The sequence below is a fragment of the Rhipicephalus sanguineus genome, chromosome 3 (assembly GCF_013339695.2).
Source record: "Rhipicephalus sanguineus isolate Rsan-2018 chromosome 3, BIME_Rsan_1.4, whole genome shotgun sequence".
Taxonomy (NCBI): domain Eukaryota; kingdom Metazoa; phylum Arthropoda; class Arachnida; order Ixodida; family Ixodidae; genus Rhipicephalus; species Rhipicephalus sanguineus.
Genome location: NC_051178.1, coordinates 81,170,334 through 81,198,138, shown reverse-complemented (window position 1 = coordinate 81,198,138; position 27,805 = coordinate 81,170,334). Strand labels below are relative to the sequence as shown.

Here is a 27,805-nt window from a genome sequence, read left to right as displayed (position 1 = left end):
TACCTTCCGTAATCTTGTGTTTCAGATAGCTTGGAATGGTTGGACTGTTTTGCGGTGACCTGCATAAGAAGTAATGGAGTGAGGTTTAATTTCTGGAATATTAGCCGTTCTCCTGTGTTTAGCGTTAACCGCATGTGACAAATTATTTGTGTGTAGTGGTCAGTGCTAAAGCCTTTTTTCGCAAACTTGCTTCTTTATGGCACGAGTGCTGAATATGGAATTAGCGGAATAAAAGCGAATAGGACAGCAAGCTCCGACAAAGGATTTTGCGGCATAGGCGCCTTTATCAAACACACTCAGCAAGACAAAATGTTGCTACATAACACTGTATTGTCAGGCCTAATAATTCGTATTGTTTGCGCACATTCCACGCTGGGTTTTGCCAATTGAGCTCTACAAGCCTTATCACTTAATAAGCGTTCTATCAGTCGGTAGACGGATTAGACAAAAAAGAATGTAAAAGACCTCGTACACACTGATTAGCTAAATATCTTGCGTGATTCTCGCAGTAATTTAAGCCGTGTACCGCAAACTAAGTGAAAAAAATACTCATTCACTCACCTTTTAAGTGCAAATGTGAAGCCACATCCAAACTTTTCCTGACATTTTAGATCTACAGCTGTGAGGCAGGCTTCGGTAGAGCTCCCTTCGGACTTGAAGGCTATTTCAGGAGCCACACATTTTGCGTCGACATGTAGGGGAAGCTCACCTGCATATAAATGCCCTTTCACAGTGAGGAAAAATTGAATTTTTTCTGTATAAGAAGATGATATGTAATGTTCGTCAGTTTCGTCAATGCGATTTACGTAGAAAAGATTCCACAGAACAAAGACTGTACAGCAGACACGAGCCGCAATGATGTCCTATGCCAATCAGTAAAAACCCTTCCTTTAAAAACCCAAAGACACATGAGTTGAAACCATTCTTCGTTTTCGTGCAATAAGATTTCCCGTAAAGATTTCAAGCTGAGAGCACCCCTTGGTGCAGTTGGTCTGCTGATTCGTGTTGACTTGCCGTGTTCCCGACAACGAAGACCTTGTGAGCGGTGTGCAGGTTTGTATTCAAACAACAAATTTCGGTATTAGTGTGGTGTGCTCACGCTTTAGTTAATTAAGTAATTTGTTTATTTACTTGGTTGTTTGGTCAAGAGGGCGGGGGCTGGCTTGTACAGGGTGCGGCTGATGGATGAGATAGCTGCTATGTACAACTGCATGATACACATTTCATAGCATTTAACGCGTCGTCAATTTCATTTTCGGTCATCACTGTATCGTTTGTTGGGGAGTAGCAGGATGGCGACGCTCTATTCTGTCGGATTTCTCAATTCTACATAAGAATTTTTTTTCTTTCTCATGTCTCACTCTGATCACTTCTACAGAAAAGCCTGATGGCAGAGGCTTACTTACAACTCGATCAGTATTTCCAACAACTTTCCAGTAATTAGTTCCTCAGTGTAGCGTTGAGATAGTGTTTTGCTACAATATATATTTAATATAAGCAGTTAAGATCGTAAATTCAGCCGGCATCCAGTGGTTCTATGCGTTTTACTTAGTAGGACATAGCGCATTACGCTCGGCACTGATCTGCCATGAGCTTTGCTGGCATGGTATTGTGCATAAAATGGAGTCCTTAATTTCTCTTTTTATCGTTTTACGCCGCCTTGATGGCTTAGTAGTTACGGTGCTCTGCTGCTGGCCCCGAAATACGCGAGTTCGATCCTGGCCGTGGCGGTCATTTATCGATGGAGGCGAAATACTGGAGGCATATGTATTGCGGGATGTCGGTACACATTAAAGAACCTCAGGTAATCGAAATTTTCCGCCTCAGCCATCTCTCAGCCTGAGTCACTTTGGGGCGGAAAAGCCCCTCAAAACAAACTTTTTTTATAATTGCACGAGGTGAGGGACGCAAGACAAAAACGCGTGGAACAGATGGCTTCAAAGCCGCGTCATGCACGTCACGGCAACAGTTGGCGAGTAACAACTTCGTCGTTACTAGTCGCCGATAATTGAATCATTTCAGGCGCATGTTACACTGAATATGGAGGTGAAGTCGAAATTCTTTACGGAAACTCACCGCAACGTAGGTGCAGATGACTGCGTTGAGCGTGCACATCGTGATCACCTCTTACGATAGCGTGGTCGATGGCCCGCATCACACTTGCAGGAGCATAAACTGATCCGTAGTAGACGCTGAAGTAAAACGAGAAAAGTTTCCTTCTCTGTTCAGTGGCATTTCTTTCATTACCATTACTACAACAATCGCGCCGTCTAACTTCGGGGAAACACGATTTTATGTATAGATGATCATCCTATCGTAAGTGACGTACAGGAAGGTGACTTGGCAGTGAATAACCAGACATCAGGTTCACTAGAAACAAAACTGACAGTCATGAACAAGAGCAAATCGCAAAGAAACTGAAATTTGGTAAAGTTGGTGGCTATTCACGGTGAGATTGCGGGGCGCACAAAAGACAGAGACACAGTGAAGTGGACAAAGGAGCGCGTAACACTCAACTCATTTTTTACGTACAAAAGGAGTTATGATTTTGAAGGAAAGGACAGACTATAAAGCTTCATGTGGAATATAAGTCCGTTGTCGTTGATTACAACCGTTGGGTCACTAGTGCACCTATGTACGCCGTGTTTTCTGTATGTGTGTGTGTGTGTGTGTGTCGAACGCCAAAGAAAAGCGGGCAACAAAAGCGCCTTATTTAATAATGAGTTCTTATCTTCTAGGTCAACTTCAATCGTTTAAGACCAGCCTTCCGTCAGGCTCATTCTTTTTTCAGGACAAAGTATTGCAGATGTCTTCACACCATTGAAAACACGAGGCACTGTTCGGCGCCATTCAAATCTGGCGTATGAATGTGTCTTCAGTGCGAGTGGGGGAACTCTAAATAAACAGAAGTAAGATAATAAGTATTTCACACTTGCGTCAACTATTCTCTATTCACATGAAGTGCAATCAAATGCCAAATGCTAGCTGTGGCGGGACGCAAAAGAATGCATTTCTCCATGACATCAGAACCGCACGTTATTTCCCTCTCAAAGGAAAAAAAATGCAGGCAAATGTTGCAGCTGCAACACTGCCTTCAAACACAAATTCTGCTGTGCATGTGCTTTTTGGATTCTTAACATGATCAACATTTCTTGCGCAAACTTACAAAAAAGAACTGAAGACACCATTGAAGGACGTACAAAACACATCGCTGATGGGTTGCGCTGATGTGTTTTGTACGTCCTTCATCGCTGCCTTCAGTTCTTTTTTTAAAGTTTGCGCAAGAAACATTCACCATGTCTAACCAACTAGCCCATTGTCAAGCTTTTCTTAAGTACGCTTCTCAACAGTGCACTCTGGCGGCCTTCTTTACAAATGTCAGCTCACCCTTTCTTTCCTCCATAAGCACTCGTGTGAACCAAGTGATACACGTCCCCATTCTGAAACAACGTAAGAAAACATGACAAATATGACGGTAGTCACAGTGGCCACACATTGTAGAAATGATAATTAACAAAAATGAATAGCCGAGCGCAGCCTCCAGAACACCAAGATTTATCTTAGTGAAGAGAGGAACAATATTCTGAAACCAATTCAGCCCCTAAGTGTTCGAGTCCCTACCAGGTGTACAGTGTCTCCTTCTACAGTATTCAAGCACTTCCATGCAGCGTAAACGCGCTGTCACGCAATTTACGAAGTGTTCAAGTATATACGGCTCTATAGCTAGCACTTATGCCATGTTTTAAATGCACAGGGTAGGCCCTATACCTCCCATGTATTGTAAGACTTCTTTGAGACCTATTTTTCAGAAACTACTATATGTAAATCGATCGGATTTGTTTCATTTTATTCGTCTTTGTGTGTTCTTGCAATTGAACTACAATTAAAATTGTGTTTCAAGTGTTGATGTTTTTGCAATTTTTTTTGCAAAGCGGGTAGTTTTTACCATAATTTTTTAAATAAACCTGCTAAAAAATTACACCATCTTTCGCTAAAGGGGACCATGAGGCGATGCGAAGCCGGAGAGCTTGCACGATCGCGTGCCGTTGGCGTTCGTTGGGCATGCTACCGACCTCGCGTCGTGGAACGCGAAGAGGGACGCTACGCGCGTCGTATCTTCCATCTAGCCTGGCCGTTAATTCTCACACGGCGAGTGGGGAACGCGGTCGACAGGCGGGCGTGAGGGGGGCAGCATAGGAGGGGAGAGAGAAGGTGAGGGGACGCGCATGCGCTCGAGCTCATCGCGGCGTTGCGCAGGAGAGAATTTCGGCATGTCTAGCCCGCGTTTCAGAGCAAGAGTGGAAAGGGGGAGGGAAGAGGGGTATGGGAGAGGGAGAGGGAAAGAGGAGAGGGAAAGTGGAGAGGGGAAGGGGAGAGGGAATATGGAGAGGGGAATGGAAGAGGGTGAGTGGAGAGGAGGTGTGTGGAGAGAGTATGCGCATGCGCAGTAGGGGTGGTCACGCCGCGCACCACCACCACCACCACCGGATTGAGCTCCGCCTTAAGAGACTTCGCATCTAAAAAATGGATACTGTGCCACATAGGTGCAACATTCTAGTTCAGTAGCTTTGTATGCGAAGCATTTCTAGAAATGCTTTTCTATGCAATTTCTAGAAATGCTTCGCATAGAAATGCTTTTCTATGCAATTTCTAGAAATGCAATTTCTAGAAATGCCTCGCTAGAAATGCGAAGCATTTCTTAGCGAACCTTTGGCACTTTGAGCATTTCTATCTACGTATCTATCTATCTATCTATCTATCTATCTATCTATCTATCTAGCCGCCTACGTCTGGGTGCTCTCATGATCGCCTCAGTAACTTGGTGTAGACCAAAGTCGGCATGGGTGTGTAAGATTATTTGACGAATATGACTGTCGGGTCATCGCATGAATAACGTGAAAAGCGTGTTGAGTACGCCGCCAAACCCTTTCTTCCAGACACGTGTGGTACATACCGGCTTACCACGGGCCGCGGTGTGCGGGTGCGCGCCACAAGTGATGGACAGTTTATATTTAACCAGGAACGGCGAGAACAGACATTGGTAATTTAATGCGTGAATGTTAAGAAAAATCGACATCGGCAGCGTTGTGTCGAAGAATGCAAAGAATAAAAATTAGGATCCCAGCAGGAATCGAACCTATGTATTCTGCGTGGCAGTCAGCTATACTACCACAGGGCCACGCCAGCTGGAAAGCAGTTTGGAAGAACAGCCTATGCAGGCGTAAAAGCGGTGCAACGTCAAATGTGGCTGTGGTGCTGGCTATCTAATTTTACAAGGAGGAATACACACAGAAAATTTAGGTATGATGTTCATATGATTACACCTTAAGGTGCACCTAGTTTCGATAGTACTGACGTATGTACTCTAACGTGAGTGCTGACATTACGTCACCACCATAAGTTACCTTTTAAACGCCAGTGTTGTCGACGTGCCTGGTAAGCCCACGATCGGCAAACAGCTACTACACTTACAAAAACACGTCTATCCACCTCGTAACGCTTGGCTCAAAGCCATAAAATACAGCATAGGAATATTCGCTGACTACTTCGCATGAAACCGATTCCCAGAACGCGTGGGATCTGCCAAAGTTTTCAGGTTGTTTTGAAAATGGGGCATTTGTAACAAAAAAATGATTTCGAGATATTGAAAGTTAAAGAGAAAAGCAAGTTTATTTCATGTTTTGTTCAAGACGAAGATGTACTGAACAATTTAATTATAGCAACGTGCCTAATAGTCATCACAAGAATCAACTTTTGGCTTCTTTTCTTTTTTTATTGGTTCCCCTGCTTGTTTTGTCATATGTTCTGTCTTTCTATTGGTGAAATACTGTCGCTGACGGTCGATCTCACCCAACCATATCTCAGTGTTGCGCCTCAGTGATATGCCAAACGGCGTTGTGAAAGTTTACTCGGGCCATGCATGTCTTTTTGAATGTTAGAACGGTTTCAGAGGTGGCAGTTCTGAGGGTCTCCATTCCAAGGAACACGATCCATTGTGTTCTCTACGAGTGCCACGGTTAATCCGCATTGTGTGCAGACACAGCTCCTCGTAATCGCGGTGTGTAGAAGATCCACAGATATCAAAGCGTAGCTATTGTCACTACAGGTAAGGCTTTATCCTTGCGGCGACGCGTAATACGGACAAAGCTTACTTGCTCAAGTGCTTCCACGAGTCCTCCCGGTCTCGTTTCAATTAGTTGCCAAAGTGTGCCGATTTCCAGTTATACTGCGTCCAGTACGTAAATAACTCGAGTCATTGTGGACTTGCATCCCCCCCCTCTACACTTTTTAGGCTTACTCCTCCTATTCCTGTTGTGACAAGATGTGAGTTTTCAAAAGAGCAGTATTGGCCTGTTTTTCTATTACTTCTTGCAAGCTTAATACCGAAGTTGATGACCAAACCTTCACTTTGATACTGATGGCTAAACATTGGCTTTGGTACTCTCTAGAAACACGGGATAATGTAGACAGCATACTTAAGTATTGTTAACTTCATCCATTTTTTTCACAGAACCCATGAGCTAATGTTTTTCAATCAATCATACATAGATTATCGCAGCTTCTTTAATCAATCATATACTTGTTTTATGTCAGATGAGACATCTCTGCCACGCATATAAGGGCATTTTACTTGTGCTACAGTGCCATATATTTTGAGATGGTATGCGTTTACTAGTGCATTGATGCAACAATTCTGATCACCTCAAGAAAACCGACGTGGTGGTCCTCCTTATAAGTGCCGTCACGCATGCGACCTGCAAAAAAGGTTACTTTCACTCAGGTTGCCCACCATTGCGGCAAATATTTCGGACGTTTTTAGGGTTTACAAAAGAATGTTCTTTAAGTTTGTTGCACCAAAAGATATAATTTGACCATAGTACTTGAAACAAACATAACATGAAAAAGCACTCGAAGTCAGTAAAAAAATCACGCGCTGAAGTAGATTCCGCTGAACATGGCAATTTAGCCTTTGTAATGTACGGAGAAGGTCGCAATGTATAATAATACACCAGGCAATAACACCAAGTCACCTTTCCTCAAATGGCGCGTAGCTTACCAACCGACTTCACTTATCTTTGTACTTTTATAGGTGCCGTAAAACTGGTGTGTCTGTAGGCTCGTAACCATGCATGTGAACGTATCTAATGTGCAGATGTACCTACATGCCCTTATTTTTATTGTGACCGTTTGTCACCGACTGTTACATAGTGATAACTGTTACACGTGTTATCACTCTGGAGCCAAAAAACTGTTACGTTTTATCACTTAGTTCTTGCTCTAGAGATGAAAGGCTTTAGAGCATCAAGCTTCTATGAATAATGGCCCGGAATACGCTCTATGTGGTACTGAACGTCTCGGGCCGTTTTGCTAGGCTTACAAATTGATTGAAACAGTTGCGCCTAGAATATGTATCCGTTTTAACTACGCATTTGGCTTTAGGAAACGCTAGCTTTACATGCAGCGTTCGGTCCGCACTGTCATATTGTCTGCAAGTATGTGGGATATTCCAGAGGTTCCGTGAGTAAATAAAATAGTTAAAATACTTGGTTTTATCTATAGATGGAAGGTTAAAATGGGGAACAGAAATTAGGAACGCTGTTCGAAAAAAATACTAGACTGCAATTTAGTAACATCACTCAGAACATGTACACGAGCGAAGTCCATAAACGCATACTAGTTAGCAGAACACTTAATCAAAAGTGACAAAAACCTTCCAACAAATTGCTTCAATAGTCCAACCACTCTAAACGTCGCCTTCGTCTCTAAATCACTGAACACAATAGGAGTAAAATGGCATTACAACACTAATTCAAAGAAAAAATCAAAGCCCGCTTTTTAAAACTACCAAGCTGTGAATGTTTTCAACATGTGGTGCCACACCAAGGAAGTGGCGCTGCGTAACGCACACCCACCTTGATTCCTTATTTTGTGTCCCCAGAGGAACAACTCTCTCTGCTGACCGTCCACTATGATCTCACCAGACAACATGCCAGCTTGATCGTAAGAATCCATTTCACTCGCCAGCCTGAGGCAGGAAGACAATAGAACAAGTAATATTTTTGAAATCAAGTTATTTTGATGCGTAAATTTTGCATTAGTTTATGGTTATTGACAACTTCATGGTGCAAATTGCTGTGTAAGAGAAGAGAAGTACCCAGAGCAGTACCGATGCACCAACCTCTCCTTAAGCACGTTTAATTTTTAAAAAAATGTTCTTACCGTGTCGAAGATAGCATAATAAAATATATGACAGCGATTTTTGGATAATTTGGTGTATTTCAATTCACTGAAATATCCACCTGCGTTAAACTCTAGGCAAGCGTAAATATCATATTGGCTGGTTGTGTAATGAATGCTTGCCTGTGAACATCCCGCAGCATGTGAAGTGCTGATTCTTCAGCGCAACTCTCTGCCAACATGTCCGGTGACTGCTCGGCTGGCTGCTCCAGCGTGTGTGACAGGGAACACCAGCTGAGAGAAGAAGGAAAATAAAGGCCGATCAAACACGGACTACCAGACTACTCAGATGAAACGTAAGTCAAGCAGCAAAACTTGCTTATACTTGCATATTACTTTCGAGGACTGCATTATTGGTAATTTCGCCATCACACCTTCATTATAAGAAGAGAAAATGAAGCCCAATTTCGCGATTTTTAATGTTGCCCCCTTGCTTCAATGTAATTCCACGAATTCTGAAAAAATCATTTCGCATGTTCACTACATTGGCCGAATAAAACTTGCTTATTGTTGCTACTTTGCGCACCTGTCTCTCTCAGAATACCATGTAAATATTTCTTAGCGATAAGGAATCATGCAAGCCGTAGAGGCGCTCTCAAATGCTAGGACGCCACTGCAAGTTGGTGGGCGAAGCTCAGGAAAGTATCTCCTCCTTATTTTCTTTTTTCACGTTTTTTGGTTCACCAGACGTCTTCTAACATTGTACAAAGGCAATGTGCTTGAACGCAAGAAATCATTTTCCCCCTCAGTATACCTTTATATTCTGATGATAATGTATGAAAGGGCGTCATGTGCAAGGGCGTGTTTTTTTTTTTAAATATAGAAGGGGAACTATGCGAGGGGCTCGTTTTCTATATTACGTACTAGTCAAACTGACAGACAATTAAGCCAAGAAAAGCATAAGACATTATTTGTGGCTTCTTAACTGCAGTGTAACTATTCTCATTTAAACTGAAAGGAACTAAAATGGACCGACAATCACCCTTTCCGTCGCTGGGATCCAAACCCACAACCTTTGAATTCCGCGTCCTATGCCTCGGACGCGTAATTCGAAGTTTGTGGGTTCGGATCCTACCAACGGAAGGGCTGATTCTTCGTCCACTTTAATTCATTTCAGTTTAAGTGAGAATCTGCAGTCAAGACACCGCAAATAATTTCTCCTGTGCTTTTCTTGGCTTAATAGTCTGATGGTTTCACTTGTTGCGTTTGCTTACACTAGGTACTTCGTCAGATTTTCATTACCGATCCAATGAAGGACATAGTTATAGAGGTATAACCAAAATGAGAACATGCAAACAATACTCATCGTCATAAAAGCAAGTCGAAATTGAAAGGCTACATTGTATTGATAGGCCCAATACATGCAGATACAGTACATGCATACGTAATAGCATTATCATCTAGAGTGCACTGGATGGTAACACATTACTGAGTCACGTGCTATTATTATTTTGATGTGAAGTTGGAGCAAGAAATGCGCAATGGTATTTGTAGTAAGCGGTTTATCGCAACATAGTGTTGTAAGGTTACTTGGGCAAATGTAATCGTGTTTCCAATCCCTTGCATTCTGGCATCATAAGCTCCAAAAGCTTGCAACCGTGAGCTCTACTGTGTCATAACACAGGTTTGCTAGAGCCACACGTCGACAGAATTAAGTAAACAAAAGAAGTTCGCGCGCCTAATTGTAGTCCTTCGTGTGCATTTCTGCAGCCACTGACCAGGCGTATTCCACATGTTTGCAATCTTAGAGTTCACTCTTTCCCGTCAATAAAAATTTATTGATGTTTTATGCTACATAGTTTTTCGCTTTTCTTTCTTTCAATGAGTGACATGTTCTCATGTAGGAAAAAGTTTCCGCCATTTGCTCACCATCGCGTATTGAAAACGACACCTGAAGTAAGCACCAGGGCTAGGGCGTCAATAACTACATTGGAGAAACCCAGCTTTATTATCACAGTGGCTATATGCGAACTTGCTTTCTTCGTTAAATATCAATATTCGCGGTTCGGTAATATGTTGTTTGGGTAGTTGCATACTTACAGTAAACCAATCTTCACGTGAACTTCCGATTGCTCCGGTTTCACACTTGTAGATTCAGGCAGGCTCCTGAACAGCAGATAAACAATCTTTAGCTGCGGCACACACAAATCTTGGATTTTCCGCGTAACTATAGCCGTATCTAAAATTTGATTCACAATTACAAATATATTTTAATGTTTCATCAATTATCTAAGTGAAAACTACCAGCATAATAACTGTCATGTTTAAACAAAGGTTCTGTTCGTTTCGTTTCATTTTCTTCTGTTCCAGTAAATAGTTAAGCTTTGTATTCGTGGTGCCATTACCTCTTGTCCAGAGATTGCTTGCCGTTATCTGTTCCTTGGTATTACACACAGTCGACTATGTCTTATAAAGGCTTCTCCGCGAAACAGTTGATATCGTTTAAAATTTGCTAACAAGATTCAGGATTGTCTAGGCGATGCACCATTGAACAGCTCATGGATGGAAGGAAAGATCAGAAATGGAAAAGCAACGAAAGCCCTTTCATGCGAAAGGGCTTATAGCACAGTTCATAGGACGGCCTTTCAAACCGCCTTGAGAACTCCGATGGCGCGGCATATATTGCAGCATTTCCCGCATTCCACATTCAACATTCTGACTGGGTGTAGTTTTCTGACACCTTCTGACCGCTTGGCTAGATCAGGCATTATACAGAGATTAGCGTAACAGGCGCTCAGTGACCTCCCATACTGTGCTCAAATTTCAGAGGAATATAGTCATGGTCCCCGCACTGACAATGCGAGAACACTAGTGCGATCCTTCCCAACAACAACTACAACCACATGTCAAACTTAGATGCTTACCTAGTGCCGTGTCCCATACTTAGATTAGCGCCTTATATATTGCTTCTTTCCCCTTTTTTCCTAAGGTGTCTGTTTTCTTGTCGCGTGGCAACGCATTCCTCGACAGATCGCGTCTTTTGTATGCGTATGCAATACTCAAACAGCCTTGGCGACAAGTGATGAAGTTCGGTCAATTGGTACTGCTGTTCATGCCGCGACGCAGACATCCCATTGAATAAATGGTGCCGTTCTTGTTTTAGTTGACGTGCAAGAGAGTGGAGCCGCAAAAATGTTCAAAATGGTACCAAGGGGCCACTAGTAGTTCTGCCGGTGTGGCGCGCGCGCGCGTGTGTGTGTGTTTTTGTGTGGGTGTGTTTGTGCGTGTGCGTGTATGTGTGTGTGTGTCAATGTGTGGCCAAATCGCTGGGAGGCGTGTAAAGAAAGCATATTTACTACAGAAACAAACCTGAGCAGCCCATTAAACGCAACTCGCCACCGGCGGTTTGGAGCCAAGCACTGGAGCCTGAGACCAGCGTCCGAGAAGCAGCTTCCCGAACTGCGATCAAGGGTGACCTCCACTGGCAACTTGTACTGTTTTCCATCGCGAGTGTACAAGGCAAGCCAGAGCTCGGCCACATGACCTTGGAAGCGAGTGACACTCAAGATGAGGCGGTCACCTTCTGTGTTGGCGCCCCAGAATAGGATCTCATCATGGCCCTGCACGCAAATGGGTGAACTTCAGTACTTCAGGCTTCGTCACATTAAGCATCATTAGAGCAGTATACTGCAGAAGCCCACACAAAAAAGACTGTTTCATGTGAAAGGGAAAGAAGGAGTATGTTATGAGAAAACACGAGTCTGCGGATGCGCTTAAAGCTGGAAAAATTCTTCTGTCATCGCGCAGACATATCATTACATTACGACAAAGTTATGACTGTGAAATGTCTTACGTAAACATACCTATCTACTGCTTATTTAATCGAATTTCTGACTAAAGCAATAGTCAGGGCAGATTCAACGTTCCTTGTTAAGTTCACAATAAATACAACTGAGCCACTGACCTCTACAAAATTACAAACAAGTACTGAGACAGAGCTTTGGAATGTTCTATCGACTTCACGCGCTAGATAGTTGTCACATTCTCAAGAACTTCGGTGGCCAGAGAAGAACGACCACCTTCCTGCTCGCCGTCGCCCAGCCGCTACATGTCACCGCACCACCGGCAGTACACTGGCCCAAACCGGGGCCGGTAGCCTAGCGCGTATCCGGAAAACTAAGGACAGCAGCCGACGGGGGTGCGGTTGCTGAATGACGAAATGCTGAAGATCCCCCGCCGTCGACGACGACGCCGCGACGAGGTTTCGAGCCCCCGACGCACGCCGAACGACTTCCTGAAGACGAAACTTTGCGACCGGAAGCAGACCTGACGACGCAACGCGCAAGCAGCGGTGCAAACTGACGTAGCAGTGACCCGACGCCGCGACGTAACCGAAACGCAAGACGGCGGACTAGCGACCTCGACGCTCTGATCGACGGCCACAACATCACCGCTCTCGTCGATACTGGAGCCAACTATTCCGTCATCAGTGGGCCCATCGCAGCAAAGTTGAAGAAAGTTAGGACTACTGGGAAGGCCCCGAGATCCGGACCGCGGGATGCCATCTGATAACGCCGATCGGTGTCTGCGCGGCGAGAGTCACCATCAATAACCGGACTTATCCTGCGAGCTTTGTAGTCCTACAAAACCGCTCCAGGGATGTGATACTTGGAACGGACTTCCTAAGTGACCATGGCGCCGTCATCGACCTGAGGTCTGAGTCGATAACACTAACCTCAGACAAAGTGCTCCCGCCACACGCGTAGCCAGGGAACCATGCATTGAATGTGATAGAAGAGCAGGTGACCCTTCCGCCGCGCTCCAGCGTCATTATTTCCGTCGGCACCGAAAAACCTGCGTACCTTGAAGGCGTCATCGAGGGCGATCAGCACCTACTCCTGAACCGTCAAATTTGCGTCGCACGAGGTATAGCCGAGCTGCGTGACGGTAAAGCAAAAGTAGTGCTCACAAACTTCAGCCACGAATATAGGCACCTCAGTTTTGGTACGACGGTCGCCTACATCGACGAATGTGTGGCCGCCAGCAGTGCTGTCGCCCTTTTCAATGCTGCGGAACCTGCTTCGACGAATCGAGGTGCCGAAACAGATTTCGACGTCAACCCGAGACTTCCGAAGGTCAGACCAGACCAGCTCAAAACCCTGCTCCTGCAATACAAGGACTGTTTCTCGTCGTCATCGCTGGTCCAACAAACGCCTCTTGCTAAACACCGCATTATATCAAAAGGAAATTCTGACCACCCCTTCAGAGCCCCTCAGAGTTTCGACTCGAGAGCGCGACGCGATAAAGAAACAAGTCGACGAGATGCTATGCGACAACATCATCCAGCCGTCCAAGAGTCCTTGAGCGTCACCCGTGGTGTTAGTGAAGAAGAAGGACGGGACACTGAGCTTCTGCGTTGACTACCGGCGCCAGAACAAAATCACGAAGAAGGACGTGTACCCCCTCCCACGGATAGACGGCACCCTGGATCGACTTCACAACGTGACGTACTTTTTGTCGACGGACCTCAAGAGCGGCTATTGGCGGATCGAAGTAGACGAAAGGGACCTAGAAAAGACCGCCTTTATAACACCCGACGGCCTCTTTGAGTTCAAGGTCATGCCTTTAGGTCTTTGCTCGGCACCTGCGACGTTCCAGCGCGTCATGGACACCGTACCGGCCGGATTGAAGTGGCAGACGTGCCTTGTGTATTTGGACGACGTCGTCGTGTTTTCCTCGACCTTCCACGAAGATCTCCGGCGGCTTGAGGCAGTACTTCAAGCAATCAAGACCTCTGGACTGACCCTGAAGCCAGAAAAGTGCCGATTCGCGTACGACGAGCTCTTGTTTCTGTGTTATGTGATCCGCAAGTCTGGAGTACCGCAGCCGCTATGGAGGGTAACGTGGCCTTCGTAGACGCAGCGCAATATGGCTATACGGACTACTTTGTCTCGGTAGTAACAACACTCAAAGGTGAACACTTGTCGTCTATGACTTTATTAAGTGAAACGCTGATCGCGCCGAGCAGGTCGCTGTAGCACTAGCTCTCGCTGCCACCGACCGCACCGCCATTTACACAGATTCGCGCGTAGCCGCACGGGCCTTAATGACGGGCCTGGTTTGTCGGGAAGCAGCGCGCGTTCTCTCTGCTGCCAATTGGTCACACAAAAAGCACGTCGTCTGGTTCCCGGCACACGTCGGCCGACACGTTCACGGAACCATCGTCAATGCCAACTAATTGGCTCACTCCCGGGCGCGGGGTCTCACATCCCTCGTCGGGGAGAACCAATCAGAGGCTGAGGACGTTACTTGGTACTTCAGAAATCCGTTTTTTGTTAACATTTAACGAAATCTGCAAACATTACCAGTTGGAGCGGTGGAGGTACCCACTCCCGCACCCACACTTAAACAAGGCTCACTCTATCACTCTACGTCTGTTACAGACGGAGGCGTATGCATCGCCTTTAAAACATTCCAAGTACATGGATGGCATAGAGCAGGGGTGCTCGCGCTGTGGCCCCAAATGCACCTTACAACACATGCTGCGGGAATGCCCTGCGTTGCGCGAGAGCAGCGAGTCTCTCTCTACGGAGGCGGACTGGAACTATCTGCTCACTAACCAAGACAAAGGATACCAGCTTAGGGCCATCCAGAGGGCCCGCGACATGGCCGTGGAGTTTAACCTTCCCGTCCCGTCGTGGGAGTGGCCCACCGGTGTCACCCCCTAAAGAGGGTCGAGCGCCGTCTCCGGATAATAATAAAGTTATATACCTGCCTGCCTGCCTGCCTGCCTGCCTGCCTGCCTGCCTGCCTGCCTGCCTGCCTGCCTGCCTGCCTGCCTGCCTGCCTGCCTGCCTGCCTGGAGTGCGCCCAGACCCGCGGAAAACAGCTGCCATCGCAGACTTCGCGCCACCCACCGACAAGAAGGCCGTGCGCCAATTCCTCGGCTTATGCGCCTATTACAGACGCTTCGCCAAAAACTTTTCACGGATCGCCGAACCACTGACGCTTCTCACGAAGACTAACGTGCAATTCAGGTAGGAAACACCGCAAGTGTAAGCCTTTCAAGAACTTAAACGACGCCTGCAGACGCCACCCATACTTGCGCATTTCGACGATTGCGCCGATAAGGAAATACACACCGACACAAGTAGCGTAGGGCTCGGTGCCGTCCTTGTGCAAAAGACTGATAGGCTTTAAAGGGTTATCAGTTATGCTAGCCGGTCACTATCCAAGGCAGAAGCCAACTATTCCACAACAGAAAAGGAATGCCTCGCCATCCTCTGGGCTACGTCAAAGTTTCGCCGCTACCTCTATTGCAGGCCCTTCAAAGTTGTCAGAGACCATCACGCCGTATGTTGGCTAGCTAACTTGAAGGACCCTTCAGGTCGTCTCGCACGATGGAGTCTGAGGCTTCAATAATTCGACATTACCGTCGTGTACAAGTCCGGACGAAAACACTCTGACGCCGACTGCCTATCTCGTGTCCCCGTCTACGCACCGCCACAAGGCGACGACGATGACTGCTTCCTCGAAAGTATAAGTGCCGACGACTTCGACGAAAGGCAACAAGCCGACGCGGAACTGAGGGGCTTTATGGAGTACTTCGAAGGTATTCAAGCAAGGACTGCCGTCGTTTTACAGCGAAAGCTGTTATGAGATCACTTCAGCGGCCGTTTTTGGTGCCGTAGTTGTCCGTCGCCGTCGCCGTCGCCGTCGCCGCCGGTGTCCGTAACCAGTATCGCTCGAAATAAGAAAAAAAAACGACATAAGAAAAAAATTCCATGATGGAACGAGGTTCGAACCTGGGCCCTCTGGGTGGGAGCCCAGTATTCAACCTCTGAGCCATGCCGGTTTTTCTTTTTTTGGCTGCTTGAAACTGCTTTGCAAAAAGGTCCTATGCAGGCTTCATGTCGGGAAGGACACATATTAGCATTTGCAGTTTAGCGTGGTAGAAGAGTAAAATAAGCACCAAGCGTCGCACAACGCGAATTCTGTAACCAGGCATTCTAAACAGAGACAGGGCGTGCAAACACGGACACAAGAAAGAGATCAGGACACCACAAACGCCGACTAACAACTGAAGAGACGCACAACGGCTGAAAAGAAAGAAGGCACGAAAACTTATCTGCGCATGCCCATGCAACCGGCGAACCTATCAATCCGGCACGCGTGGCGGTCTACGTGGGAGATAACTGTTAAGGCATTTGATTTCATCTTTATGCAAGCTAATCGACGGTTGGCTCACGCATGCGCTACCACTATTCTCGATATGCCATGCTTCAATCATCAGACGCGTTTCTTCATTTCTATGCCGGTACAACACTGCGCATTCATCGAATTTTGGCGTGCACTTACAATCTCGACAATGTAAAGATAGATTAGATGGTGAGCCTCCTGTTAGCGATCTCTTATGTTCCAACAATCTCTGGTTAATGCATCGGCCCGTCTGTCCTACGTAGAAGCGGCCGCAGCTGAAAGGGACCTTATACACCACACTCGTACGGCAATCAGTGAATTTGTTGGAGTGTTTTACAAAACAATTATTGGTCCGCTTCTTGTCTTTTACTCGCTCATTCTTCCTCTGCACAGCGGCACAAATCTTACCTAGCTTATTGGCAGCCGTGAAAACAACATTAACGCCGTATCTACTTCCTACTTTCTTTAGCCTGTGAGATATGCAATGAATGTACGGAATACCTACGACACGTTTCTTCCTATCGCTTTCTGCAACCATGCTCGGACTTAACACAATAGATTTCTTTAAACGCTCAGCGACCGTGGCCACTGCATCACGAGGATACCCTACATCTAAAAGACGCGTAACCTGTGCGCTAAAGCTATCACTCATTTTGTGCTCACACGACTTGGTGAGGGCTGACTTAAGGCAAGACATGGCGATGCCGTTTTTTACAACCTTCGAGTGCTTCGACGAAAAATTTAACAGCGGTTTGGAAGATCTAGGAGAATACTGCCAGCACACGTGGTTCTTTTGGAACGTTAAGGAAATGTCTAGAAATTGTATTCCATTATTCTGAGGCACCTCTTTAGTAAAGCTCAGCCCTCCTCCATTTAATTCAAATTTTTCGCTCACGGAAGTTACCACCTTTTCAAAGTCCTCATCACTACAAAAAATCAAGTAGTCGTCCACATAACGAAAAACCTTAATAACCGAATTACCTAAGGCGCCTTCCAAAAGATTGTCAATCTTGCTAAGGTATAAATCACTAAGAACCGGAGCAACCTTAGAACCAATACATATCCCTGATTTCTGCACATAAACGCCTTCCTTCCAACCTACCAGCGTCGACTTTAAATACATGGAAAGGATTTCTAGAAATGCCCCGGTAGAAACACCACATTTATCGGTGAAAACCGTCTGGTCGCCTTGTTCGTTAATACATTCATTAACACATTTTAACAAGTCCTTATGCGGCAAAGAATAATATAGGTCTTCAATATCCATACTAAAAGCTTTACAACAGCCGGGGTTCTCCTCTGAGAGGAACTGAACTAGCGCTTGAGAATTACGCATACGAAAAGGGTCTGAAAAACTTAAAGAGGTTAAGCAGTTCTGCAAATAACTAGATACAGCGACTTGCCAGGTGCCTTGCTCTGAAACGATTGCTCGAAACGGAATCTCGTTCTTATGTGTTTTGGCTGAAAAAAACAATTCTAAAGTAAGTGATTTAGCCTTCTTGACATTACAAGCCATTTCCTAACTACCGTTGCCTAACTACCGATGGCTTAAGTTTTACCGTCCTAAAATCCTTTTCTATGGCTGTTAATGCTTTTTCTGAGAACAAACTGTCCGGCATAATTACAAAATACCCTTCCTTATCTGAAATTACTGGCCTGAGTTTCTTCTCGACACAGTAATTAACCAAAGGCCGGATAGGATCAGAACACTTGAGATGCATATTAGAACCCTTGATGCTAGCAACGCAGTCTGAAATGCAGTGGGAACGCTCTTCTTCAGAAACAAGTCTAGTGATTGTACGCGGCAAACTTAAAACGTCTATTGGTTTCAGGTTCGGCTTAAAACAGTATTTAGGACCTAAGGCTAGGGTTTTGCAGTGACTATCATCTAAGGCAGCTCCTCCAAGGACTAGCAAGTTATTTTGCGGTGAAACAGAAGAAATAATCTTCCTCTTACATGGTTGAAGTTCTCGAAGTTTTACCCTCCATATGAATTCCGCATGCTGGTTAGCTACCCTCATCCAGTCGGCGTATATCTGCTTCTGGCGGCGGTCGTCACGTGAAGTCGAGCAACGGACCTTGAGGCATTCCTGGTAAAATCTCACTTGACGCCATGATTCCGCGGTCAATATGGCACATATCCTCCTGGCATGTCCGGTAGATGGTTGCAGAAAGCCGCACAAAAGCTGAACGTCAACTGGGCAAACTCTATTCTTAGAAAACCATGAAAAAGTTCTAGCACGGACCAAGCAAATAGCAATTAAAGAAGCCAAGGAGGCAGGATTGTTCAGATAAGTAGGAGAACACGGAAAAGGGCTCAGAGTACTAGAAATGAAGCTTAGAATAACAGAGAGCTGAGCTAGTTGGTACGTATTCATTCTAAAAAGAGACAGGGCGTGCAAACACGGACACAAGAAAGAGATCAGGACACCACAAACGCCGACTAACAACTCTAGTTGTTAGTCGGCGTTTGTGGTGTCCTGATCTCTTTCTTGTGTCCGTGTTTGCACGCCCTGTCTCTTTTTAGAATGAATACGTACCAACTAGCTCAGCTCTCTGTTATTCTAAGCTTCATCTGTAACCAGGCGTCACACAATGCGAATTGCGCAACGAGTAGGTTGTTGAATGCTTCCAACCCATTACAAAGGGCTCCGCCATAATTTTTCATCGTCATCAGGCACAGTCAACAAAGTGCGCAAATGCCTTACATGCATTTAGCAGGTACCACGGCTTTCCGTAGAATGACGAAAAATGGCACTGTGCCTGCTTCCCAACTTCTCAAAAATTACAATGATTTAGAGCGTAGTGGGTCCCTCCCAAGTGCACTTGTATTGGTTGCCAAGGAAGCCTATAAGCGCATGATCCATTTCCTCGGGGTCTCAGTAAAGTTCTTCTACTGGCCACGCCTTGCTGCAAACGTTGCCCACTAGGTTAAGACTTGCGGGCACTGCCAGCTTCGGAAGACACCGCCGATTAGGCCAGCGGGACATATGCAGCGAATCGAACCATCTCACTGGCCGTTCCAGCAAATCGGGATAGACCTACTGGGGCCGTTCCCGACATCGACTTTCGACAACAAGTGGATCGTCGTAGCAACTGGCTACCTCACCCGCTACGCTGAGACAAAGGCCTTGGCCAAAGGCAGTGCCTCCGAGGTAGCCAAGTTCTTGGTGGAGAACATAGTCTTGCGTCATGGCGCCCCAGAGGTCCTCATCACAGACAGAGGTACCACCTTTACTGCGGACCTAATTCCGGAGATCTTCAAATACAGCGAGACGAGCCACCGCCGCACCACCGCCTACCACCCGCAGACCAATGGCCTCACCTAACGTCTAAATAAGGCCATCGCGGACATTCTGGACATGTGCGTCGACGCTGAGCACAAGGCGTGGGACGCCGTCCTTCTGTACGTGACCTTCGCTTACAACATGGCCGTCCAAGAAGCAACGCAGAAGACGCCGTACAAGTTGGTCTACGGGAAGGAGGCCGGCGAGGACGCTCGATGCCAAGCTACCGAACATCACCGAAGAAACCCTCGACGTCGCCGCTTACTTACAACGTGCCGAAGAAGCTCGCCAGCTCGCCCGCCTGCGCATCAAGACCCAGCAGTACACCGACAGCCATCGCTACAATCTTCGACGACGCTTCGTGGAATACCAGCCCGGCGACCGTGTTTGGGTATGGATGCCGATACGCCGACGTGGGCTTAGCGAAAAGCTCCTTCGGCGATACTTCGGGCCATACAAAGTTCTTCGACGTCTCGGCGCTCTTGACTACGATGTCATCCCGGACGGCATTACGAACTCCCAGCGACGCCGCGCACGACCTCAAGTCGTACATGTCGTGCGCCTTAAGCCGTTTTTTGCGCTTTAGCGAACCTGGGGACTCTACTTTTTCCTTTGTTATTGTAATTTATTTATGCACTTGTTTTTTTTCTCTTCTTTGTTCTTTCACAAGCATCGGGACGATGCTTTTTCAAAGGGAGCAATGCCACGCCCACTTCTTGTATTCCGGTTTGACCAGCAAGGACGGTTATCAACGCTCGACGCTGGCCGCGAAGCAGTGTTCGAGAAGCTTCGCGATTGTAGTAGATCGTTTTGTTAAGATTGCGCGCCGCACGTGAATATTCCAGCTTTGTCGAGAGATAACGCCGCCACCAGCGATATTGCTGGAAAGTTCGATAGCGCCTGTGTAAAAGCCGACGCGCTTGACCGCTTGTCAGTTGATCGACGGCCGATGCTCTGTTCGCCGCTATCAGTGCATATACCTCGTATTATTTGACTGTCTCTGTGCTCGTAGTGGGAGAAGAAGAATACGACTCCTAATTATTATTCCTTATCGCTCTGCTATTTCCTAACTGCGCAGTTCAAATAGTAGAGTGGAAATCTCATGTTATGAAGGCGTCGGTCCGGCTTCGAGGTACTCCGACAGCAAGTGGTTCTTACCTACACAGCTTTCGTTCAAGGTAACGAGTTCAAAACCCTTCGTAGCTTGATACTCTATTGTGGGCCATAACGATTTTTTCTCTCATTCATGGGTACTCTCTTCGGCATTTACTCAGGAAGTGTAGTTTACCGATTGACCCATAGATAAACCACACTTACCTTTTTCAGGTGCTCTTTTGCCTGCGGACTTTCTTTCGACCACTCTACCGGCGTACAAACAGCCCCGCCATTGATGGGGTCACTGTACTTTTCAGGCTGTAAGTAGACGAACCGTCGGCCTTTTCTGCGCAGCAGGTACGTAAGGTGCATCAGGGCCAACAAGTAGCGCAGCAGATAGCTCAGACCTGTGTGAGACAATTGGCATGGAAGTGCGTGCGCTGTCAGAGTCGCAAACAAACTGTTCCGTCATCTTAAAAATTTAGGACTGAAAAGAAGGTGGTAGGCTTCTGATTGTAGAACAGGTTAAAGATAAAGAAATGTAGACCTATACAATAAGTAATACTAAACCTAATACAGATCAAATACATATATGCAGTTCAATGACATACCTAATCAGTGGCCTACAGCCAATGCGACAGTTAGAAAGCGTTGCGCATGCAACAAATATATTATAAAAGCTCGCGATTGTTCTTCACCGTCAAAACTGTAAAAACTATGGAGCAGAGCTGAGAAAAGTGCTGCCTCTGTTGACGCTTGGCTTATGTTTATATGAGCCGAAGGTGCAGTTTGACCTGTCTATTTTGCGCTGTTCTTCCGTCTACGTCTTCCGAAGTTAAGGGTTACTTCGCATTCGCCAGCGTTTCGCCTCCGCATCTCTGTATAGTAGATCTGTGTCTTAATCTCGGCTCTGGCGCTCCCCTGACTCGAACAGACGAATTAGCCCTTCGGTGATGCTGGCGTTCCCGATCAAGCGCGCGCTAACGTTTCAAACGTACACCTTGCTCGCTGTCCATGGCGGGAAAGGAAACCTTCATTCGTGATGCAGTCGTGCCATCACTTGACAAATTTTGATATTGAATTTACTTGCAGCACCCTCTTGTGACTTATCTTGGTACTTTGAGCGTGACCCCAAGCTACGACATGAGACGACAGCTCGGGGCCCTAAGGTGTTCCGCACTGAAAAGAACGTTTCCTTGAATGAGCACCTGTTTGAGGGAGTAAAATGGCATCATCAGTGCCGCTACATATTAAGGTACAAAGCAGCCGCAGCATTTTCTGCGAATACAGATTAATACAGTTTAACACGTCATGAACGAGATCTGCACACCGCATGAGCGAGAAGCAGATGTTTCAGCGCTGTCATAACATTGTGGAAAAAACTTGAATACTCATGAAGTAAGTGAAGTGTTGACCAAGTTGGTTGCGAATATAGGCTGCAAATATCTGTAGTATTGAGTAAACTTGTCTATAGCTCACACAGGACCAAACAACCAGTTATTTACGAAGACACTTCGCAGACCCTTGCCTGGACGTTAATTTCATCCTGATGAATATATTTTTTGCAGCCAACCTAATGTCTTGCGTCTGTAAATGATGTTGCTGTCCACAGTGGTGCTCCACCTGTAACTTAAATGTTTATTGTGGGTAATTTCTTATCAGTTGTGCTGATTGCTGTTTAGGGATGTGTTAGGATATGCGGTTACTCTGCCTAAATAGGAAAGAAGCAGCGCCAATCCTTAATAATAATTATTTCGCCCTAGGACAATGTAATAGCACTAGCGGTGCAGCACAAATATTGGTTATTTCCAGTTATAGTCCAGCATTTTGGCTCTTTCTTTCATTATTGAGGTTCAGAAAGTTCTGAAAAGTCCCCAACTGTCGACAGAAGAAACTGAGATAATTAGCCAAAAGTCACATCAAATAGGAGTGCCGGTAACTTCCTTACCTTGGAGGGGCGCATTAGAATCTTCATGACACCATAAACATGTGAATGCCAATGGGATCCCATTAAGACAAGTTCAGTAAGCTCACTGAGACTATTCTAAATTAGATTTTCGTATGGCATTTCACTTTAATCTTTTCTCTTACTTTCAATTCCGCCAAGGTCTGTTGATGTCTGATTGAACTTGCATGCGCGACACAAAGTAGCTAGAGTAGCTTTGCTTAAAAACATTTGCTTCGATCAAACAACTGCGTTGAAATGCGTCTTCACCTAGCAGGGCACTCTATGCTGACGAATAAAGCGAATGTACTGTATTCGTTTCTTTCGTATGTTTACAACATGAACAACTCATTTACACATCATCATAGGATTCACTGAAGCGTTAACCAGCTGTATTATGATGTTGCGGTTAAAGTTTTTTTTTTCTTTACATAACCATGCGTCAAGTTGTCAGTGTCATCTATTGCAGTTGCATAGAGCAAGGAAAACCTACAAACAAGGGTTCTGCAAGGCGGAGATGCTGTCAATCATGAGTGATACTTTATATACACATTTTAGGTCCTATAACGCGACGTTAATTCTGCAACGCGAAGCCAATTTGTATACCTAAGGCCTTTCCAACTGCGTCCTACACATCTATACCTCGCCCTTCAAGTGAAGCAATATTGCTAACGTGTGCTTTCTTGATTTATTTTGTGTTTACGCAAACACAGTGCGGGGGCTTGCTTATGCGCTTATCGTAGAACCATCGGCTAACTGGTCAGCTAACTTTTATATAGACCAACTCTAAAGGCAAAGACCGAAGTAAAATAACTTGTAAAGATCATCAGCTCTCGCGAAAGAACACTACTAATACAGTCCTGCAAGCCAAAAGAGTGCAGTGCAACGGTGAGCCTCCTTAGCTTCGACATTGCAGAAGCCCACGTACACAGCACGTCATTCGCTACTGTAGTCACCTTTGGGCACTCTAGGCGTAGTCAGCGCGTTTGCCATGCACACGCTAACAGTCCTATGACGGCAGTGACGCATGGCACACGCATTCCTCTCGAGTGTCCATAGACTTCTAATTGCTACGGAAATGAAAACATGTTTGAGCCATCAAATATCAAAGCGCACTACAAATAAAATTTGCATTTACGCTAAGTACACCATTGCGCCCTCAATTTCCATTTATTTCTGATAATCTGAAAATGTGGCCACTTTGTATCAAATTTGGAGCTACGGTAAGCATGGATCCCTCACTGCACTCAGTGACGTAGTTCGCGGTTTGTCCATTGGGACATCACTTCAATCCTTTTTCCCCCCTCTAAATGTGTTGTAAAATCTACAGGGCCTTGCGGGTCAATTATTAAACAAGAGTCATTGCGAAATAAATGTACAATATGATTGAAGCAGCGAAGTGCAGCAATTGGATGTTCACATACGGCATTTTTTATCACAAAAGTGGAATGTAAAGGAATCCTGTGAAAGAGATGAAGAACACAGCGCACAGGGCGAGCGCTAAACATCAACCACTTTATTATAAAAAATACCACAGAAGGTAGACTCCTTAAGCGCATGCGTGCAGCAGCTGCATCTCTAGTAAAGCATCAATTCAAAAAAAGCTAGACTCGCTATGGAATAAATAGACAGAAGTGTCTTTAATGCTCTATTAGCGACGCAGCGGCTGCACGCGTGCGCCTTAGGGGTCTACATTCTGTGGTATTTTCTCAAACAAAGTCAGTTGAAGTTTAGTGCTGATCCTGTGCGCTGTGTTCTTCATCTCTATCTCAGGATTCCTTCACTTTCCAATTTTGTGCTAAAAAATGTGATTGAACACCAACTCGCCCAACAGGAAGTTTTATCTAACTGAGAGTTCTCTCCAAGAATATTTGTTGTCAAACGAAATAAGTCAAAAGGTCGCTTTGTGCAGGTGAGCACAATGCTTCGAGGAATCACAAAATATCACAAACGTAATAAATCTGCAAAACATTATTGCTCACATCGCTATTCCTAACAGGTACTTATATTTACATTTCCATCGTATTTTCGTGTTTTGCACTATGTGCTGGTGCGAACATGAGTATTTTATTTATTGTGCCGCGTGTAGGATGCAATTTGCAAGCGCTACGGATTCTGTGAACATTTTCGGGATAAGCTACGTGTGGGCATTACGGTTCTGGGAACGTTTAAATTGCATTAGTCAGACTGAGCGTGTGAATGCGCGTTCATGCGTGAATTTATCGAGTTTTGTGCCTGTGAAAAATTTGAAAAATAGGGCCGTTCAAGGATTAATACAATATGCACTGGTATAAACCCCAGAAAAATAGTGCATCGCAAATTATGGACACTGTTTTAAAAAGTGCATCGTGACGTTACAGTCAGCAGTTGATTGTTTGTGAGTAGAAATGCTTTGAGCTATTAGAGTTGTGGCAAGGAAGATGTGTAGCGACAAGAAAGGTTAGCAGGAATACTTTAGGCCACAAGTGCCATCGCGTGGTTGAAATATACTCGCTAAACAAATGGTGTTCGTTTGGATCAACCCATGCCCATTTATTTCAATTGCGACACCTCATAGGTCAAGCTTAGTGAACGCATACGGAACACCAATCATGATTCTCACTAAGCAACTGACCGAGCACGATGGCAAAGGGCAACTATGCGTGGGACATAAAGATCCATCTTCGTAGGAAGCGCAAAACTTCACACAGGGACAGGAAGGAAGAAAGACACTACACAAGCGCTTATTAAATGTCTTTCTTCATTGCTGCCCCAGTGAGTAGTTTTGCGCTTCCTACGAAGATGGATCTGTATTAACTAGCCCGGACTACTTGTTCAATAAAACATAACGAATAGCGCTGATGGAAATAGGTCCAAGCAGCAGAAATGTGCAGCACCCACCGTGGTCCATCCATATTCCTAATGCGCGCTTGTAGAGATTTGAGGCTAGTGCCCAGAGAGCGGCCGTGAACGCCGCAGCCGCTGCAGCCATAGCTTGCAAGTGACGGAGGTCCACTTTGTCGCGTAAGCTACGATACGCACAATCGGCTAGATAGGCTCAATTGGCCAAGGGCCGTTGGTGAAGTTGCGTACATTCAAGCTGGTGCTTGAGAAAGGATATCACCACTGAGCTAGAGCTGCCAGTATATTCAAGCGCAAAATTTGTGAGCGCACACGGACTGCTAATCATTCATAGATCGATTAACTAAATAATTTATTTATTTATTTATTGATTGAGTGAGTGAGTGAGTGAGTGAGTGAGTGAGTGAGTGAGTGAGTGAGTGAGTGAGTGAGTGAGTGAGTGAGTGAGTGAGTGAGTGAGTGAGTGAGTGAGTGAGTGAGTGAGTGAGTGAGTGAGTGAGTGAGTGAGTGAGTGAGTGAGTGAGTGAGTGAGTGAGTGAGTGAGTGAGTGAGTGAAGCTTCTGCATCAGAATGCTCTTAGCTCAAACATTTGCTCAAAACATGCAGCAGCGGCGACGGCGCACATCCAACCGAATCCCGCATGTCATGCACTGGAATAGCAATTATGAGCAAGTTGATAAAACACAATAGAATACAAAATATTGCAGCACCAATCTCGTCGAGAATAATCTCAGAGGATCCATTATGCATTCATCTAAGATGACTCGAAGGCGAAGGCAATTCGATGTGGCCTTTACCATGCACTATATATCAGCGTGCATCGTAGACTAATTAAATTGTAAGTAATGACAATTTCAATAGTTAACTCAGTACTCGGTGAACTTGCTTTGATTATCATCATATATGTGCACTAATGCTTTCCCAAGCTTTTCCATTGGTTTCGTCCTCTAAGACTTCGTAAGCCGACTCACGCAGAGGGGGCTTTTTTATACTTTGTATGCAGCAAGCGCCACTCCGCGGATGCTTCCGATGATGTCTATTGCGCCGCGGGGCTTGTCTTCTTTGTCTTCTTCTTTATTGCCATGGTATCACGCTTTCGCAAAGGCGGAGTGAGAGTTTTTCTTTATATATAACGAGAGCGATTACATAGGCACTCGAGGCGCGCTTTTGCCTTCACCGTCATGTTCCATATAAAGTACGAATCGAAAAAATCGCCCGCGCGTAGTGTGCGAAATGTGCGAGTGCAATGACATTCGCCGGTCGCGGCTCAGAGATGAAACGCGCCTACCTTCTTCGTAGGTCGAAGGCGCATAGAGAGATGCCGGAGGGAGGTGGGGTGGGTCTGCGCCGCTCTACCAGGCACTGTGATCTTTTGTCACATTGCGCAGTCACGTGCGCGTTGTCTGGACGGAAACCAGCAGATGGGTCGTACCTTAGTACGCGCTGCGCTCTCAACGCTTACTTTGCGTTGACGCAATAGACAGCACCAAAGACGCTTTGCTCGCTGCAGCGGCGATACTACGTTACGCCAGCGTTTTCTATGGTTACGCCAGCTCGCATCCCAAAGGAATGAGCGGCTAACCTAACTTAGCCTTAACATTCGAATTTGTTGATATCGCATTGATTGCGCCACTCTTGCGGCAAAACTGTTATTTTTTTGGCCACGTGATCTCCGTAAACATTAAGCAAACGGGAAGGCAAGTTATTATTTTTATATTTGTAGCCACACGAACACAGCAGGGACGAAGTGAACGCTCAGCTCGCACTCCTGGAGCCATGGTGTGCGCTGGTAGCTGCAGGCTTTCTGGTTTATTGGACTTTTTGTTAGACATATCTCCAAGCACTACTGCGGCTGCGGTGGTCTTCGGTGAAGTAACTCCCAGCTTATCGACACAAGTGCTGATAAAAGGTCAGCGCCGCACTTAGCCTCCGTACCCTCTATCCTGTGTGATATGGGGTGCCCAATGCAAAAGTGCACGTGTTCCATTATCTGAAAGCGAACTCAATGTACCTCTCGAGTTCTCGTGCTTCAGCGCAGTGCTACTGAAAGCCATATGTGGCCTCGGCCTCCGGTTTTCATCAGTGTATAGATAGAAAAAAAAGGTGATTTGATGCGCACTATTTCGATTACTCTTTAGTATTTTCCTCTACATGCTACAGCGAGTAAAGAAGCTCCGGAAGAAGAAAATGTTAAGTTTTTAAGCATTCGCAAAAAGCAAAATAAAACAGATTCAAAGCTTTGAATAGACCCCGAAAGAAA

General features: G+C 45.7%; 2 protein-coding genes across 2 annotated transcripts in view; both read right to left on the bottom strand.

Moving 5' to 3' along the window:
• Nucleotides 1-8,028, bottom strand: part of LOC119386794 (putative phosphoenolpyruvate synthase) — a 109,608-nt gene extending 101,580 nt beyond the window's left edge. Inside the window, exons 1-6 of the mRNA XM_037654066.2 lie at nucleotides 7,914-8,028; nucleotides 6,703-6,755; nucleotides 3,388-3,440; nucleotides 2,077-2,192; nucleotides 562-709; nucleotides 4-59 (exon numbers count right to left, since the gene is read on the bottom strand). Coding sequence (XP_037509994.2) covers nucleotides 4-59; nucleotides 562-709; nucleotides 2,077-2,192; nucleotides 3,388-3,440; nucleotides 6,703-6,755; nucleotides 7,914-8,013 — 526 coding nt within the window. The 5' untranslated portion in view covers nucleotides 8,014-8,028. The remainder of the gene's footprint in view (nucleotides 1-3; nucleotides 60-561; nucleotides 710-2,076; nucleotides 2,193-3,387; nucleotides 3,441-6,702; nucleotides 6,756-7,913) is intronic.
• Nucleotides 1-25,686, bottom strand: part of LOC119386793 (prodigiosin synthesizing transferase PigC) — a 283,713-nt gene extending 258,027 nt beyond the window's left edge. The window contains exons 1-2 of the mRNA XM_049413244.1: nucleotides 25,585-25,686; nucleotides 21,094-21,166 (exon numbers count right to left, since the gene is read on the bottom strand). Coding sequence (XP_049269201.1) covers nucleotides 21,094-21,166; nucleotides 25,585-25,675 — 164 coding nt within the window. The 5' untranslated portion in view covers nucleotides 25,676-25,686. The remainder of the gene's footprint in view (nucleotides 1-21,093; nucleotides 21,167-25,584) is intronic.
• Nucleotides 25,687-27,805: the final 2,119 nt, after the last annotated feature.